General features: G+C 41.1%; 1 protein-coding gene across 1 annotated transcript in view; it reads right to left on the bottom strand.

The window, feature by feature from the left end:
- Positions 1-19,527, bottom strand: part of LOC126177099 (mediator of RNA polymerase II transcription subunit 1-like) — a 208,641-nt gene that overhangs the window by 47,728 nt on the left and 141,386 nt on the right. Inside the window, exon 11 of the mRNA XM_049924359.1 lies at positions 296-652. Coding sequence (XP_049780316.1) covers positions 296-652 — 357 coding nt within the window. The remainder of the gene's footprint in view (positions 1-295; positions 653-19,527) is intronic.

Genomic DNA, 19,527 nt, shown 5'->3' with positions numbered 1-19,527 from the left:
ACCTCTGCATCTGTGTAACAGCAACAAATCAAAACAAATTCACGGAAAACTGAGGATAGAACAATATTATGAATATGAGGATATATCATTCCTCACCAAGTGAAGGAAGCATTGAGCAGTGAACATCACATGTGTGTTAAATCTGACAAAGGACTGTGCCCAAAAGCTTCACAGTTATTGTAATTTTCTATGGGCCAGTTTATTGCTCAGCTCCCATTCTATTTGGTGAGTAATGAGCAATCACCATATACAATTGTTTAACAGCAGTCGTAAATGTTATTTTATGTATACACACCCTGCCTTTGTCATCTTTAGATTTTCCTGCCTTGCGTTCACGGCTGCGGTCTTCTCCACCACCTCCTGATGACTTGCCCGAAGTACCACTTGAGTTACCAGGTATTGGCGTTATTGTGATCGAACTCTGCAGTGAAGAAGTAGGAACTGGTGCAGGTGCCGGAACAATAGGAATTATCTCAATACCAGGACGCCGTTCCAGGCCCATGCCTGTAAGCACGGAGTTGAGGCTTGGCCCACCTGCCCCAGTTACGGACACAGAAGAGGGCACTGATGAAGGGACAGCTGTGATACTCACGGAAGGTGGTACCAGGGATTTGCTTTCTGATGCTTCTAGAATTACAGGCTGTGGTGATGCCTGGAAATAATGTACATGAGACAGTGACTGGTGAGGTGAACTGACTATTCAGTAGTAGTAGCACAGTTAACTCAAAATAAAAAGAAATAAAATGTTACAGCAAAAGATGATTAAGCATTTTGATATTAACTTGCAATAAAAACCTGTAATTAAAAAAATGGCCCTTTAAATACCTATCAGTTGTGTTCCCATATATATATATATATATATATATATATATATATATATATATAGAGAGAGAGAGAGAGAGAGAGAGAGAGAGAGAGACAGAGAGAGGGAAATATTCCACGTGGCAAAAATATATCTAAAAACAAAGATGATGTGACTTACCAAACGAAAGTGCTGGCAGGTCGATAGACACACAAAACAAACACAAACATACACACAAAATTCAAGCTTTCGCAACCAACGGTTGCTTCATCAGGAAAGAGGGAAGGAGAGGGAAAGATGAAAGGATGTGGGTTTTAAGGGAGAGGGTAAGGAGTCATTCCAATCCCGGGAGCAGAAAGACTTACCTTAGGGGGAAAAAAGGACAGGTATACACTCGCACACACACCCATATCCAACCGCACATACACAGACACAAGCAGACTGCAAATGTCTGCTTGTGTCTGTGTATGTGCGGTTGGATATGGGTGTGTGTGCGAGTGTATACCTGTCCTTTTTTCCCCCTAAGGTAAGTCTTTCTGCTCCCGGGATTGGAATGACTCCTTACCCTCTCCCTTAAAACCCACATCCTTTCGTCTTTCCCTCTCCTTCCCTCTTTCCTGATGAAGCAACCGTTGGTAGCGAAAGCTTGAATTTTGTGTGTATGTTTGTGTGTCTATTGACTTGCCAGCGCTTTCGTTTGGTAAGTCACATCATCTTTGTTATATATATAATATGTGCACCTGCTATTTATAAAAATTGCAACATAATGAAGGAATTATCAGAAATGAATTAAATTTAGAGCATAACTGACCTACACTGAAGCAAACAAATCATTAAATGTACTAGGTAATAAAAAAATGTACAGTGTAATAAAACAATATAACATGCAAAAAAAGTTTTTTCTGCTAATATGAACCTCTACAAGTTGTGTTTCATCAAATAAGTTGTTTCACGTGCTGGACAATCATCAAGAGCAAGTTATCAACAGAAGCACATCCTCCGCATACAAAATGTGCAACTTGAAAGGTGAATGGACAAGTAAAAGAGCAGTTTTATGTTGTGCAGGGAAATTGTGTGAACAGCAACACGCTCATAAGCAAGTCATGCTGGAAAATGTTTTTAGAATATCTCCAAAGACACTGGTATTATAGCCCAATCAATGAAGAGAGAGAGAAAAAAAAGAGGTTGAATAGCAGACAAAATTTGTGTAGCTGCAAATTTTTGTACTGTGGTAGGGGGGAGGGCCATGAACAACATACTAAAAATCCCAACAAGGGGGTGTGAGCGTTTGGTGTGGGGGGCAGAGAGTTGAATGTCACTTTTTTTTATGTCTTTCTGGAATAACTCGAAACCTGCAGCTTCTAGTGAAAATGTTTACCAGTACAAAATGAGAATACATTAAACTGCCCATAAAAAGGTTATTTTATATTTTTTCTCTAGGCCTAACAGTCTCTGCATTGCACTGCATCGAAAAATTGCAGATTATTAAAAATAGAGATTTATTAGCATAAAATTAATGGTTCCCTCCTTCATCGGGCTCAAAAATGGTTCAAATGGCTCTGATCACTACGGGACTTAACACCTGAGGTCATCAGTCCCCTAGAACTTAGAACTACTTAAACCTAACTAACCTAAGGACATCACACACATCCATGCCCGAGGCAGAATTCGAACCTGCAACCTTAGCGGTCGCGCGGTTCCATAGTGAAGCGCCTAGAACCGCTCGGCCACACCGGCTGGCCCTCATCGGTCTCCTAACCGAAGAGAGTTCTTACTTTCCCTACCCAACATGTTACAAGAAGCAACTACACAGTATTTCGCAAAGTTAAACTGTCACTTCTGAAGCTTGCCTTATAAATCACTGGTGAGACAGTGTGTAGACACACCAGGAGAGCTGGAGGGGGGATTTTCACAAAGTGTTTTAACACTACACAGAATACAGATATGAATTACTACCAATACTAACGCAAGAAACAATATGTACAGATTCTATGTAAGTCTCTTGGACACTGTTCTACACTGATGGAAGGTAAATTGATTCTCAATGATCCTGTATGGTAGTAATTGTGTTCATAGCATTAGTGCTGCTCAGTTTTCAGTTTACACAGATTATATGTCCCCAGCAATTCCTGTCCAGTTACTCTTGCGCAAGTAGACAAAGTAACTTACTGAGCTCATGTTTAAATTGTTGTTGTTGTTGTTGTCTTCAGTCCTGAGACTGGTTTGATGCAGCTCTCCATGCTACTCTATCCTGTGCAAGCTGCTTCATCTCCCAGTACTTACTGCAACCTACATCCTTCTGAATCTGCTTAGTGTATTCATCTCTTGGTCTCCCTCTATGATTTTTACCCTCCACACTGCCCTCCAGTACTAAATTGGTGATCCCTTGATGCCTCAGAACATGTCCTACCAACCGGTCTCTTCTTCTGGTTAAGTTGTGCCACAAACTCCTCTTCTCCCCAATTCTATTCAATACCTCCTCATTAGTTATGTGATCTACCCATCTAATCTTCAGCATTCTTCTGTAGCACCACATTTTGAAAGCTTCTATTCTCTTCTTGTCCAAACTATTTATTGTCTGTATTTCACTTCCATACATGGCTTCAAATACTTTCAGAAACGACTTCCTGACACTTAATTCTATACTCGATGTTAACAAATTTCTCTTCTTCAGAAACGCTTTCCTTGCCATTGCCAGTCTACATTTGATATCCTCTCTACTGCGACCATCACCAGTTATTTTGCTCCCCAAATAGCAAAACTCCTTTACTACTTTAAGTGTCTCATTTCCTAATCTAATTCCCTCAGCATCACCCGACTTAATTCGACTACATTCCATTAGCCCCGTTTTGCTTTTGTTGATGTTCATCTTATACCCTCCTTTCAAGACACTGTCCAGTCTGTTCAACTGCTCTTTCAAGTCCTTTGCTGTCTCTGACAGAATTACAATGTCATCGGCGAACCTCAAAGTTTTTATTTCTTCTCCATGGATTTTAATACCAACTCCGAATTTTTCTTTTGTTTCCTTTACTGCTTGCTCAATATACAGATTGAATAGCATCGGGGAGAGGCTGCAACCCTGTCTCACTCCCTTCCCAAACACTGCTTCCCTTTCATAGTAAAGTAAACAGTAAAGTTATTTTCATTTTATTTAGTGGGTACTTATCTGCAGTTGTTAAGTGAGCTTTTATGTAAAATACAGTCCTATAAACAATGGCTGATAAGTGCGTAATTAGCAAGTGTCATGTTGATGGGAAAGGGATTGAATTGGTGTATTTGGGACCTTCCTGCTGCATATCACTGACATAACTGTGTTACTGTTAAATCTCTTCCATTCAGAAGCTGCTGGCACTGGTAGTACGGAGTGCACTGAGTGGACCCACATATCATATATCCCACAGAATATCTTGCAAGGTGGGTGTGAATATGTTTGATGGAATGGAACGGATTGTGTTCAAGTCTAGAACAGTAACCTGCTGTAATGCATTGCTTGACTTGTGTTAAATATCTGAAGTTCTGTAACACCTAGGTAATCTACTTCTGTTGCAGATGGAGTCAAAGTGAGCCTCTGGGTCTCTTCAGGTGTTCGAAGGGCTGGGGCTGGAGTGATGCATTTGATACCCTTCATACTGTGAAGAGTGTTCCATCCACTGGTAGTGGACGCAATGAAATCGATATTGTTGAATGCACATTGACAGTATGTTCCACATGGACTCTTCAGTGTGGTAGACAGTTAAGCTGTTGAGCTCTTTTACATAACAACACTCTTAACAACAAACAAGTACTAACTTAATAAACTGAAAGTGACTCCACTATATAAACATGAGCTCAGTAAAGTTATTTTGTATACCCACAAAAGAGAACTGACAAAGAAATGCTGGGAACACACAGTCTGTCTGTATGCTGAAAAGCAAACACACTGTGCAGAACTTTCCTTCCCTGGAAGAACTCCTTAACTGCTGCATGGGATGACTAAGAATTGACTTTGACTTCCCCTCTAGCAGTGTTGAACAGTTTGCAGAGTTTAAGCTAATTCTCTGCAAATGGGTTTCTTGTTTCATTATTATCTATCATAACTGTATTCCACATAGTGTTAATACACTTTCTGGAAATTAAACACACCCTAGGCATGTCTGTGCACTGCTTTGCCAGCGATCCGTAAGGCACACTGGGAAAGACCGGTATAGATTTGTGGAACACCCTGTAGTTGTTTATCATGACGTAGTGGGAGAGAAAAGATGGGGAATCACCTTCGGTCTTCAGTTTGTAGACCTGCGAAGGAGCTAACTGCACCACCACAAACCTGCTATCTACCTTTCCTTACGCTTCTACCACCCTCCTCTCTCCCATCACCACACTGTTACACATTCAGAACACAATGTATCCCTTAATATAGTTCTACTGCACTTCGATGTGATACATACATTTAATATTTGTTCTTAACCCATGTCACTCAACATTAAACACTAATTTTATACCAATAAATCATTATTTTTAATACCGGAACTTTTCCATCCTCTGCGAAGTGGAGACCATTAGCCTCAGAGAAAAAGAGGATTTGACCTTTTTGTAGGAAATTTAATGTAGTTTAATTTTGCATTGTGGAATATTTTTGTTAAGCCATATTTTTCAAGTTATTCAAGAAAAACTTGAAACAGTAATCTTTAAACAGCCTTCCATACCCACACTCAAACTCCTGTACCCCTACACTCAGATTCCTGATGGTCAGGATATTTTGTAAATTGTGCATGGCACTCCCTTCTACCACAGTACGAAAATGTGTGACTAGATGAATTCCTTCACTTACTTTTCTTTTCGGAGGGCTAGTAGAAATCCTTGGGTAACAGAAGAAACATTGAATTTAATTGATGAAAGGAGAAAATACAAAAATGCAGTAAATGAAGCAGGCAAAAAGGAACACAAACGTCTCAAAAATTAGATCGACAGGAAGTGCAAAATGGCTAAGCAGGGATGGCTAGAGGACAAATGTAAGGATGTAGAGGCTTATCTCACTAGGGGTCAGATAGATACTGCCTACAGGAAAATTAAAGAGACCTTTGGAGATAAGAGAACCACTTGCATGAACATCAAGAGCTCAGATGGAAACCCAGTTCTAAGCAAAGAAGGGAAAGCAGAAAGGTGGAAGGAGTATATAGAGGGTCTATACAAGGGCAATGTACTTGAAGACAATATTATGGAAATGGAAGAGGATGTAGATGAAGATGAAATGGGAGATACGATACTGCGTGAAGAGTTTGACAGAGCACTGAAAGACCTAAGTTGAAACAAGGCCCCCGGAGTAGATAACATTCCATTGGAACTACTGACGGCCTTGGGAGAGCTAGTCCTGACAAAACTCTACCACCTGGTGAGCAAGATGTACGTGACAGGCGAAATACCCTCAGACTTAAAGAAGAATATAATAATTCCAATCCCAAAGAAAGCAGGTGCTGACAGATGTGAAAATTACCGAACAATCAGTTTAATAAGCCACAGCTGCAAAATACTAACACGAATTCTTTACAGATGAATGGAAAGCTAGTAGAAGCCGACCTCGGGGAAGATCAGTTTGGATTCCGTAGAAATACTGGAACACGTGAGGCAATACTGACCTTATGACTTATCTTAGAAGAAAGAATAAGGAAATGCAAGCCTACATTTCTAGCATTTGTAGACTTAGAGAAAGCTTTTGACAATGCTGACTGGAATACTCTCTTTCAAATTCTAAAGGTGGCAGGAGTAAAATACAGGAAGCGAAGGGCTGTTTACAATTTGTACAGAAACCAGATGGCAGTTATAAGACTCGAGGGGCATGAAAGAGAAGCAGTGGTTGGGAAGGGAGTGAGACAGGGTTGTAGCCTCTCCCCGATGTTATTCAATCTGTATATTGAGCAAGCAGTAAAGGAAACAAAAGAAAAATTTGGAGTAGGTATTAAAATCCAGGGAGAAGAAATAAAAACTTTGAGGTTCGCCGATGACATTGTAATTCTGTCAGAGACAGCAAAGGACCTGGAAGAGCAGTTGAACGGAATGGACAGTGTCTTGAAAGGAGGATATAAGATGAACATCAACAAAAGCAAAACGAGAATAATGGAATGTAGTCGAATTAAGTCGGGTGATGTTGAGGGTATTAGATTAGGAAATGAGACACTTAAAGTAGGAGCGCTCCCTGCTCCAGGGAGCCGTGTCGCTCGCTGTGACCATTCAAGTGGGCCGGCACGCCAGCAAGCGTTTTGATGTGCCAGCTGCGTCTTACAAGATCGACAACCTCATACTCTTAGCTGCTACAATGTGGTGACATGCTAGACCAGGAAATACGATGTTCAGGAAATAAGTAAGAAACAACTGTTTTACAAGAAGTTGCATATTGAATTTATTGGGCCTCTGTAGCTCAACATTTTCTTTTCATTACAAGATCGGAAATATCAGGCGTCAAAGTGTTAGCAGCGTTAATGCGGAGGATGGACTACAGTGTTGCATCCTGAAGAAACGATCGTTCCTTACTTTTTACTCTTTTCATTGCTGAGAAAAGCTGCTCACAACAATACATAGATCCAAAAATGCAAATGATCTGAGCGGTATTGTTGTGAAGCTTGGGAAATGTTTTTCGCTGTAATGAACGATACCATCGTGACAAATCCAACGTGTTGTAGTACCTCTCTTTCAACAAAGTTGAATTTTGGAAATCAGTAATCTCCAATTGAAGTGACGATGACAAATCATGGGGGAAACTGAAAAAGGAGTGCTGAACACCTTAAGTTCCATTTTCAAACTAGTGAGGTCTTGGAATCGTGTTTCAAACGACGTGATGAGCTGCTTTCACTTTGCTTGGTAATAGCCGAAAGTAGTACCTTCAGGTAGTTTTAAAGAACCAAGACGATTGAAGAACGTTAAATGTCCACTACTCATCTGCCTCTCAAATAAACGTTACTTTTCCATGAACGCTTTGATCTGGTCGTGCATGTCAACGATTAGCTGCTCTTTGCCTTGCAATGACAGATTTAAATTATTCACATGCATAGTTATGTCAGCTAGGAACGCCAGGTCCGACATCCATTTTATATCTTTCAGACAACGAATTTCTTCCCGTTTCATTTCGAGAAAAAGGGATATTTCCTCACGAATGGCAAAGAAAACATCAAGAACTTTTCCCCGACTCAGCCAACGAACTGTACTGTGGTAAGGTATATCATCATACTCCGCTTCAATATCTTTCAGGAATCCTTTGAATTGGCGATGATTCATACCGTGACGCCACACAAAATTCACACACTTCATGACATCTTTCATTACACCACCTAGTTCTACTGTTTCAGCACATTGTGCCTCTTGGTGAATAAAACAATGAAGAGTCAAAATGTCTTTCCGAATTCGTCCCTGAGTTTATTTTTCAAACAAGAAGCAAAACCTTGGTGACGCCCGATCATTTTTGGTGCACCGTCTGTCGCTACAGAACGGAGCTTATCCCACGGCAAATTCATATTGTCCAGTGATCCACAAACAGCTTCAAAAACGTCACGTCTTGTTGCGGTGCAATCGAGTGGTACCACATCCAAGAGTTCTTCAGTTACTTGCAGCTCCATGTCGAACCACGCACAAAGACTGCAAGCTGAGCACAGTCCGATATGTCGATGCTTTCGTCCAGCGCTAGCGAAAATTCAACAAAGCTCTCCGCCTTTTTCCTGAGCTGTGTCTCTAAATCCGCTATCATGTCCAGGATTCGACGAGACATTGTTTGCCCTCGACAGGCAAACCCCTTCAATTACCCATTCAATTGCCTGCAACTCCCTTGGTAACAGACATTCTGCAACTGCTACCATGCACGATTTTACGAGTGGTCCTACCAAAAACGGCTTGCCACTCGTCACAATAATGTGAACGACCCTGTAGCTTGCTCGAATTTCAGATTCAGTAGTGTTTTCTCCGCATTCATTCACCTGAAAATTATAAACGCATTACAGAACACGAACTATGTTGCATGTTTTGATACCCTCTGTATTACAAAACTGTTTTTAAACATACTTCTCCTGGTAGGTCGTTCTTAAGCCTGGCTACCAGTTCTCTGCATGCAACGCCTTCTACCTAATCGTAGTGCGCTGCGTGAAGACATGTATAATGTCGTTGTATATTGTACCTCTTCACAGAATTAAATACCTTAAATGACATACAACACACTGCGGCGACCATCGCTCTCAACGAATAGAAAGGTATCCTCCAACAGAGGTACAGGGCTACCGCTTCTGTCATAGCTGTCATTAAACACGGATTATTGCGTCGGTTGCAACTGCATGTGGCCAGGGGGCAGTGAGTTCGCTTTCCCCCTCCACGCGGGCTCCGAGCTCCCGCTGTGAGCGCTCCGGCTTCCTGGAGCTCGGTTGGAACAGCCTGATATAAGATGAACATCAACAAAAGCAAAACGAGGATAATGGAATGTAGTCGAATTAAGTCGGGTGATGCTGAGGGAAATAGATTAGGAAATGAGACACTTAAAGTAGTAAAGGAGTTTTGCTATTAGGGGAGCAAAATAACTGATGATGGTCGAAGTAGAGAGGATATAAAATGTAGAATGGCAATGGCAAGGAAAGCGTTTCTAAAAAAGAGAAATTTGTTAACATCGAGTATAGATTTAAGTGTCAGGAAGTCGTTTCTGAAAGTATTTGTATGGAGTGGAGCCATGTATGGAAATGAAACATGGACAATAAATGGTTTGGACATGAAGAGAATAGAAGCTTTCGAAATGTGGTGCTACAGAATAATGTTGAAGATTAGGTGGGTAGATCACGTAACTAATGAGGAGGTATTGAATAGGATTGGGGAGAAGAGAAATTTGTGGCACAACTTGACTAGAAGAAGGGATCTGTTGGTAGGACATGTCCTGAGGCATCAAGGGATCACAAATTTAGCATTGGAAGGCAGTGTGGAGGGTAAAAATCATAGAGGGAGACCAAGAGATGAATACACTAAGCAGATTCAGAAGGATGTAGGTTGCAGTAGGTACTGGGAGATGAAGGAGCTTGCACAGGATAGAGTGGCATGGATAGCTTCATCAAACCAGTCTCAGGACTGAAGACCACAACAACAACACTTTTCTTTTGTTGGTTGGACTATTATTGGCTTTAAGACTGAAGTGCAGGAGAGAACTGGGAGGGAGATAGTACTGAGGAAGAGGGAGAATGTGGAGAGAAGGGAATTAATACGGATTGAATAAAATGGTGGCTTAGAAACAGCAGTGGATGTTGGTATGGGACAGGAGACTGGGGCCAGTAGGATTTCAGCACCGAAGGACGAATTCAGAGAAGCTGGTACTGGAGGGTAGGAGAGGAGGTATCCACATACACAGGTTGTGAAGCACCCATTAATGACCTACAGAAAAAAGTCTAAATTTCGTGCAACTCACAATGGTGCACTCCAGCGTGATAAAGCTGTTTGTAAATCAAAAAAACCTATTTAGAGTTGTAGATGTTAGTATTCAATGCAGGAGGATCATTAAAGTTCAGCAAGCTGTCAAAGTTCAACTGAAGGAAATTAAATCAATACAATGTGGCCATAAGTATATGCACTCCAACCCACACCACATAATGTGCTTTGTGACACCACACTACCATGAATCCATGGGTGTACAGATGTGTCAGACTCACAGAAGTATAAAAAGGAAAATGCTAAGACAAATGGGCTGCCCAGCATTCACGGAGTGCACCTACCATTATTACCAACAGAAAAACATAAACATAGCTTTCAGAATCACATGTTCCTTCTTCAGGGAGGAAAGGGAATTGGTTGGCAGCCACACAGAAATTTACCTAGGAGGGAACCATAACCTTGTATGAAGAAAAAGAGGGCAAAGAAAAGAATAATGCATCAGAGAGAATGTGAGATCAAAGGTAATAAATACACTGCCAGAAAAAAAAAAGCTACACCCTCAAGAACAAGGCCATTTTACTGACAGGTAGTTCATCAATGTAGAAATATAATAATAAATTCAGACCAAATGAAACATACATCACAGTAAAGGGTGCCAAAACAGTTGCATCAGTACACAGTATACCCCATCTAGTGGCAACTTAGCTATATATTTTCACAAGCAAATGATTGTAAGGGTGCTAAATGGCCTCCTGTGATAGATTGTCCTAAGCACCTTGCTCCTTTTGTTGTAATTCAGTGCACGTTCTGGAAAATGAGCAAGTTCCTACTTCACCATATCCTATACATGATGAACTGGTGACAGATTTGGTGATCTTGCTCACCAAGACAGTTGTTTTACACCACAACGAGCATGTTCTCTAGCAGCAGCCTTATGTGGATATGCACTGTCCTGCTGAGAAAGTGCAACACATTCTGTTGAAGAAATGGCGGAAGCATGGGGATAACACCATTAGAAATGTAGTGGGCACTGGTTGCTTTACCCTTCAAAAACACCAAATGTGACCGTAAGTTGTAACTGTAGGTTCCCTACACCATGAAGCTTGGGATTGGATCTGTGTAGCATGGGCAAATACACTCTGGGATATGCCGCTCACCAGGTCTCCACTTACTTGCGTATGTCTTATCACTCAGATACAGATAGTACCTACTCTCATCACTGAAGACAACATAGTACCATCCTAGTGCCATGGTGTCAGTGGCAGCCTAGCCAGAGCCACATGGGACCTTAGTCCTGTTGCAAGTAGAAAGTCCCAATGGTTATTGGTAACACGTCGGGAGCAACATGTGGCCAGATTTCTTCTCTGGATAATGTTCGACCAGCCACTGCTGCTCTCACAAAGCACTGATCTTGATGTGTGTCTGTACTATGTGGACATCCAGAACATGGCCCACAGCTGCAGAATGTTCCATATACCACTGCTGAAAACAGTGACACACCACCGATATCTTGTGCCCAACATGTGCAGCAACTTGTCAATTTCTCCATCCAGTTTGCCGCTGGCCCCTAATGCAACCCTGTTCAAATAGTAGAAGTTGTTCAACAGGTGTTCATATTCATTGGAGGGGCATGGGTGTATCCTAGAATGAATGTTGTTCACCTATAAACTCAACTCAGTTGCTGCCTGTGAGTCAAAAGAGAGAGGGAATAGACAGACCTCCAGAGCACCTCCGATCGCCGATGATCGTGACACGTATTATACCTGGATGCCACCGAACACATTCCTTGAGGGTGTTGCATTTCTTTCTGGTAGTGTACATTAGTGAGCACAATGACAATTTCTCCTCAGAAATGATAGGAGACATAGTGAAATATAGTGAGAAGTAATGAAATACTGAAACACGGAAGCTCCACTTCCTTCACACAAAATATTCATTTTATCACGAGCTTATCTACTATCCCTAGAAAAACTAGATCATATTGGGATACTCACAGAATAACTTGCAGTTTTACAGTGCACAAATTGACACTTTAGCCGTACTTCCCATAAGATAACTTATACTTACATATTGGTGCTACATAACTTGGCTATTGAACAAGTACAACACATTAAGTTTGCTACACACTGTTTTATGCCTGATATCAGACAACTGTTGTCTTAATATGATATGCCGCCACAGTGATAAATATCAAAACAGATGTACCTGTTCTCACCAGCACACCTGTGATTCTTTTCACTGTGTTTTTAACTTAAATCCCACAAGTCATTTTCTATCAATCCTTTATATTACTGATCAATTTTTGACAATATAATGTAATTGGATAGATAAAAAATCTACTCACCAAGCAGCAGCAGAACACACACACAAAAAATGTTGTAACTAGCCAAGCTTTCAGGGCCAGTTGCTCTTTCTTCAGGCAGAATGACTGAAGGGGAAAGAAGAAGGAAAAGGACTGGAGAGGTCTAAGAAAAGGGATAGATTTTGGAAACGTGACCCAGAACAACGTATCAGGAGACTTACCAGACGAGATTGGAAAATCTGGAAGCTTAAAGGTGGACAACAAGGTAATATGCAAAACAGAGACTACTGCTAAAACATTGTGTACAAGTTAACAAGAGTGAGAAGCTACGTGAATTGTACGTAACAGAGGTGAAACGGAACAGCAAAAAATAGATAGGTAGAAAACTAAAACAGAGTGAAGAAGGGAGTAGTTACTGTGAAGAAATGCCGTGACAAAAGAAATTAACATAAATTAAGGTCAGGTGGGTGGCGAGAACCATTGACATGTGTTGTGCTAGTTCTCACCAGTGGAGTTCTGAGAAACTGGTGACTGGGGAAAGAATCCAGAAGACGCATGTGGCGAAACAGGCACCAAGGCCACAATTATGCTCTGCAATAGGAAATTGTGTGTTATCATTATACTCCCTCTACCTATACCCATTCATACTAACTGATAATTTGGCAGTAGTCACACCGATGTACAAGGCTGAAGAGAGTTTACATAATAGCTGGCATATGATATGCCATTTCACAGATGTCTCTCCCTTTGATACTTTATATTTTGCCAGTTACAGGGCTGGTATAGGTGGTGGTAGGAGGGTGTATAGGGCAAGACTTGCAGTGGGGATGGTCACAGAGATAGGAGCCATAGGGCAGGAAGATGGGTGCACAGGGTCTAACAAGAATACTGTGGAGACTTGGAGGGTGACGAAAAGCTATTCTAGGTTTGACACGCAAAATCTCAGGGCATGATTTTAGGAAATCATAGCCTTATCGAAGTAGCTGATTAATACATTTACAACCAGGATAATACTGAGTGACCAGTGATGTGCTCCAAAATTGCTTTTTGGAGGGATATGGTGGCCTGGGAAATCTACTTTTGAATGAGGCTGGTGGGGTAGTTATGTCCAGTGAGAATGGTGGTGTATTGCTGTAAAGAGTCTCCATCCAAACAAATTTGTTTGCCTGTATGGGAGGGAACGCTCAACATGGACAGGATGGCAACTGTCAAAATCTAAGTACTGTTGTTCATTAGTAGGTTCAATGTGGGCAGAAGAGTACTTACAATCAGTCTTCCCTTCCCTTCCCATCCGGTAAGTCTCCCCTGATTCTCAGTTCTGGATGACTTTTCCGAAATGTACCCCTTTTTCAGTCCTTTTCCTTCACCCGTCTTCCTTGCCTTTCAACCTTCCTCCCTAAAGGAGCCACTGGCTATGAAAGTTTGCATTATTAAAACCATCTTTTATGTGTGTGTTCTGTTGCCACTTGGTGAGTAGAATTTTTGTCCATCCAATTACTTTAACATTTTGAGGATGCTGGAACCTCATACATTCTGGGGAAAAGACATTTCAATATAATAATGTCACTACATTAGTCTGTTATACTGATTCTGATTTACCATCAATGAGACAAATAGACTGGTAAAATGTCTTGAATTCTGTTACTATAATTAATGATTGTTTATGGACTATAATTAATGATTGTTTATGGAGTCTACTTTTCAGCAGGAGTAACATCTACAATTTTCTTCACTGAATGGACACTTGCACTGTCTGTTGGCCTGAAAGTTCTAAGTTACTTGTTCAAATTTACAATGGTGTCATCAGCTGAAAGAGTAGCACAATTCTGCCACAAAGAGCACTCTGGAAACCAGAGGAACATCTATTACACCTGGCATGCAGATTCTGTGTAATGTTCACCTTATTGTTTCCTACTTTTACGTATCTTGTTGTTGTTGTGGTCTTCAGTCCTGAGACTGGTTTGATGCAGCTCTCCATGCTATTCTATCCTGTGCAAGACTCTTCATCTCCCAGTACCTACTGCAACCTACATCCTTCTGAATCTGCTTAGTGTATTCATCTCTTGGTCTCCCTCTATGATTTTTACCCTCCACACTGCCGTCCAGTACTAAACTGGTGATCACTTGATGCCTCGGAACATGTCCTACCAACCGATCCCTTCTTCTGGTCAAGTTGTGCCACAAACTTCTCTTCTCCCCAATCCTATTCAATACTTCCTCATTAGTTATGTGGTCTACCCATCTAATCTTCAGCATTCTTCTGTAGCACCACATTTCGAAAGCTTCTATTCTCTTCTTGTCCAAACTATTTACCGTCCATGTTTCACTTCCATACATGGCTACACTCCATACAAATACTTTCAGAAATGGCTTCCTGACACTTAAATCTATACACGATGTTAGCAAATTTCTCTTCTTCAGAAACGCTTTCCTTGCCATTACCAGTTTACATTTTATACCCTCTCTACTTCGACCATCATCAGTTATTTTGCTCCCCTAATAGCAAAACTCCTTTACTAATCTAATACCCTCAACATCACCCGACTTAATTCGACTACATTCCATTATCCTCGTTTTGCTTTTGTTGATGTTCGTCTTATATCCTCCCTTCAAGACACCATCAATTCCGTTCAACTGCTCTTCCAAGTCCTTTGCTGTCTCTGATAGAATTACAATGTCATCGGCTAACCTCAAAGTTTTTATTTCTTCTCCATGGATTTTAATACCTACTCCGAATTTTTTTTTTGTTTCCTTTACTGCTTGCTCAATATACAGATTGAATAACATCGGGGATAGGCTACAACCCTGTCTTACTCCCTTCCCAACCACTGCTTCCCTTTCATGTCCCTCGACTCTTATAACTGCCATCTGGTTTCTGTACAAATTGTAAATAGCCTTTCGCTCCCTGCATTTTACTCCTGCCACCTTTAGAATTTGAAAGAGAGTATTCCAGTCAACATTGTCAAAAGCTTTCTCTAAGTCTACAAATGCTAGAAACGTAGGTTTGCCTTTCCTTATTCTTTCTTCTAAGATAAGTCGTAAGGTCAGTATTGCCTCACGTGTTCCAACATTTCTACGAAATCCAAACTGATCTTCCCCGAGGTCAGCTTCTACTAGTTTTTCCATTCATCTGTAAAGAATTCGTGTTAGTATTTTGCAGCTGTGGCTTATTAAACTGATTGTTCGGTAATTTTCACATCTGTCAACACCTGCTTTCTTTGGGATTGGAATTATTATATTCTTCTTGAAGTCTGAGGGTATTTCGCCTGTTTCATACATCTTGCTCACCAGATTGTAGAGTTTTGTCAGGACTGGCTCTCCCAAGGCCATCAGTAGTTCCAATGGAATGTTATCTACTCCGGGGGCCTTGTTTCAACTTAGGTCTTTCAGTGCTCTGTCAAACTCTTCACGCAGTATCGTATCTCCCATTTCATCTTCATCTACATCTTCTTCCATTTCCATAATATTGTCCTCAAGTACATTGCCCTTGTATAGACCCTCTATATACTCCTTCCACCTTTCTGCTTTCCCTTCTTTGCTTAGAACTGGGTTTCCATCTGAGCTCTTGATGTTCATACAAGTGGTTCTCTTATCTCCAAAGGTCTCTTTAATTTTCCTGTAGGCAGTATCTATCTTACCCTTAGTGAGATAAGCCTCTACATCCTTACATTTGTCCTCTAGCCATCCCTGCTTAGCCATTTTGCACTTCCTGTCGATCTCATTTTTGAGACGTTTGTATTCCTTTTTGCCTGCTTCATTTACTGCATTTTTATATTTTCTCCTTTCATCAATTAAATTCAATATTTCTTCTGTTACCCAAGGAGTTCTACTAGTCCTCGTCTTTTTACCTACTTGATCCTCTGCTGCCTTCACTACTTCATCCCTCAAAGCTACCCATTCTTCTTCTACTGTCTTTCTTTCCCCCGTTCCTGTCAATTGTTCCCTTATGCTCTCCCTGAAACTCTGTACAACCTCTGGCTCTTTCAGTTTATCCAGGTCCCATCCCCTTATATTCCCACCTTTTTGCAGTTTCTTCAGTTTTAATCTACAGTACATAACCAATAGATTGTGGTCAGAGTCCACATCTGCCCCTGGAAATGTCTTACAATTTAAAACCTGGTTCCTAAATCTCTGTCTTACCATTATATAATCTATCTGATACCTTTTAGTATCTCCAGGGTTCTTCCATGTATACAACCTTCTATCATGATTCTTAAACCAAGTGTTAGCTATGATTAAGTTGTGCTCTGTGCAAAATTCTACCAAGCGGCTTCCTCTTTCATTTCTTAGCCCCAATCCATATTCACCTACTATGTTTCCTTCTCTCCCTTTTCCTACACTCGAATTCCAGTCACCCATCACTATTAAATTTTCGTCTCCCTTCACTATCTGAATAATTTCTTTTATTTCATCATACATTTCTTCAATTTCTTCGTCATCTGCAGAGCTAGTTGGCATATAAACTTGTACTACTGTAGTAGGTGTGGGCTTCGTATCTATCTTGGCCACAATAATGCGTTCACTATGCTGTTTGTAGTAGCTTACCCGCATTCCTATTTTCCTATTCATTATTAAACCTACTCCTGCATTACCCCTATTTGACTTTGTGTTTATAACCCTGTAGTCACCGGACCAGAAGTCTTGTTCCTCCTGCCACCAAACTGCACTAATTCCCACTATATCTAACTTTAACCTATCCATTTCCCTTTTTAAATTTTCTAACCTACCTGCCCGATTAAGGGATCTGACATTCCAAGCTCCGATACGTAGAACGCCAGTTTTCTTTCTCCTGATAACGACATCCTCTTGAGTAGTCCCCGCCCGGAGATCCGAATGGGGGACTATTTTACCTCCGGAATATTTTACCCAAGAGGACGCCATCATCATTTAATCATACAGTAAAGCTGCATGCCCTCGGGAAAAATTACGGCCGTAGTTTCCCCTTGCTTTCAGCCGTTCGCAGTACCAGCACAGCAAGGCCGTTTTGGTTATTGTTACAAGGCCAGATCAGTCAATCATCCAGACTGTTGCCCCTGCAACTACTGAAAAGGCTGCTGCCCCTCTTCAGGAACCACACGTTTGTCTGGCCTCTCAACAGATACCCCTCCGTTGTGGTTGTACCTACGGTACGGCTATCTGTATCGCTGAGGCACGCATCATCTACCAAAAAACATAATCAAAAATACCCCTTCTTGGAGCAGCACACATCTCACTGGCTTATTTACTGAGCCATGTACGGAATGTATGCGGTCAGGGCACTGGCTGTAATAATAATAAGACAGCTTAGAAATACTGAGTTTATCAAAATTCTGTTTTGAATTGATGTTAACTTAGTTTTCTTCCTGTGGTGACCACCGTTTGGCATCATTTTGGGAATACGTCTCTACTGGTGACATACACTTAGGTGACAAAAGTCATGGGATAGCAATATGTACATATACAAATGGCAGTAATATTGTGTACACAAGGTATAAAAGGGCAGTGCATTGGCAGAGTTGTCATTTGTACTCAGTTGATTCGTGTGAAAAGGTTTCCAAAGTGATTGTGGTCACATGACGGGAATTAACAGACTTCGAACGGGGAACGGTATTTGGAGCTAGATGAGTGGGGCATTCCGTTTCAGAAAATGTTAGGGAATTTAATATCCTGAGAGCCACAGTGTCAAGAATGCGCCGAGAATACCAAATTTCAGGCATTACCTCTCACCACAGACAATGCAGTGGCTGATGGCCTACACTTAATGATCAAGAGCAGTGGCGTCTGTGTAGAGTTATCAGTGCTAACAGACAAGCAACACTGCATGAAATAACTGCAGAAATCAATGTGGGGCATACGATGAACATATCCATCAGTACAGTGCGGTGAAATTTGATGTTAATGAGCTATGGCAGCAGAAAGCCTTTGCTAACAGCATGACATCACCTGCAACACCTATCCTGGGTGCGTGACCATACTCGTTGCATCCTAGATGACTGGAAAACTGTGGCCTGATCAGATGAGTCCTTATTTCAGTTGGTAAGAGCTGATATAGGATTTGAATGTGGTGCAGACTGCACAAAGTCAGAGATCCAAACTGTCAACAAGGCACTGTGGAAGCTGATGGTGGCTCCATAATGGTGTGAGCTGTGTTTATACAAAATGGACTGGGTCTTGGTTATGTTTGTCTACCTGGAGACCATTTGCAGCCATTAATGGACTTCATGTTCCAAAACAACAAGTAAGCCATGTCAGTGGGCCATAATTGTTTGTGACTGGTTTGAAAAACATTCTGGACAATTCGAGTGAATGATTTGGCCACCGAGATCAGCCAACGTGAATCCCACGAATGTTTATGGGACATAATCAAGAGGTCAGTTCGTGCACAAAATCCTGCACCAGCAACACTTTTGCAATTATGGATGGCTACAGAGGCAGGATGGCTTAATATTTCTGCAGGGAGCTTCCAACAACTTTGCGAGTCCACGTCACGTCAAGCTGCTGCACTACGCTGGGTAAAAAGAGGTTGACACAATATTAGTAGGTACCCCATGACTTTCGTCACCTCAGTGTAATGTGCTAGTGAAATATAGCAGATGTGAAATTGGAAAGCACGATAATTGGAACTAATCAACAGAATAAATGGCAGGAGGATATTTTGGAAAGTGGGTTTGAATGTGATTCATGATGCAGCCTGAAATTTGCGTGGCTGCAGTGGAACTATCTAAGATTTAAAAAAAATCAAGATAGATCAAGAATGAGAAAGTTGCATTGGTTTTCTATTTTTTATTGTTTTGTTTATTTCTTTTTTTTTTTGAGGGGGGGGGGGGGGGGTTGGTAATGGCCAGGTATGAAACTGAAGAAAAGGGAAACAATACTGATAAAAACTGTACTCTCATTTCTTTTTTAGTGTTAAATAACTGCATGTGTTTTATGCAGTACCTACTTTAATTGTGAAGTCAAATACCGTATCATTCAGCCTAGAAAAAATTTTTACGTGAGCATCTGCAGTCAAACCCAAGTATTTTAACGCACAACTCTACCTACAACACTAACTGCACAGCTTAGCTAAACATTACTGAATGAA

The sequence above is a fragment of the Schistocerca cancellata genome, chromosome 3 (genome assembly GCF_023864275.1).
Source record: "Schistocerca cancellata isolate TAMUIC-IGC-003103 chromosome 3, iqSchCanc2.1, whole genome shotgun sequence".
Lineage (NCBI taxonomy): Eukaryota > Metazoa > Arthropoda > Insecta > Orthoptera > Acrididae > Schistocerca > Schistocerca cancellata.
The sequence above is the reverse complement of the archived record's forward strand: the minus strand, read 5'-3'. Positions and strand labels throughout refer to the sequence as shown.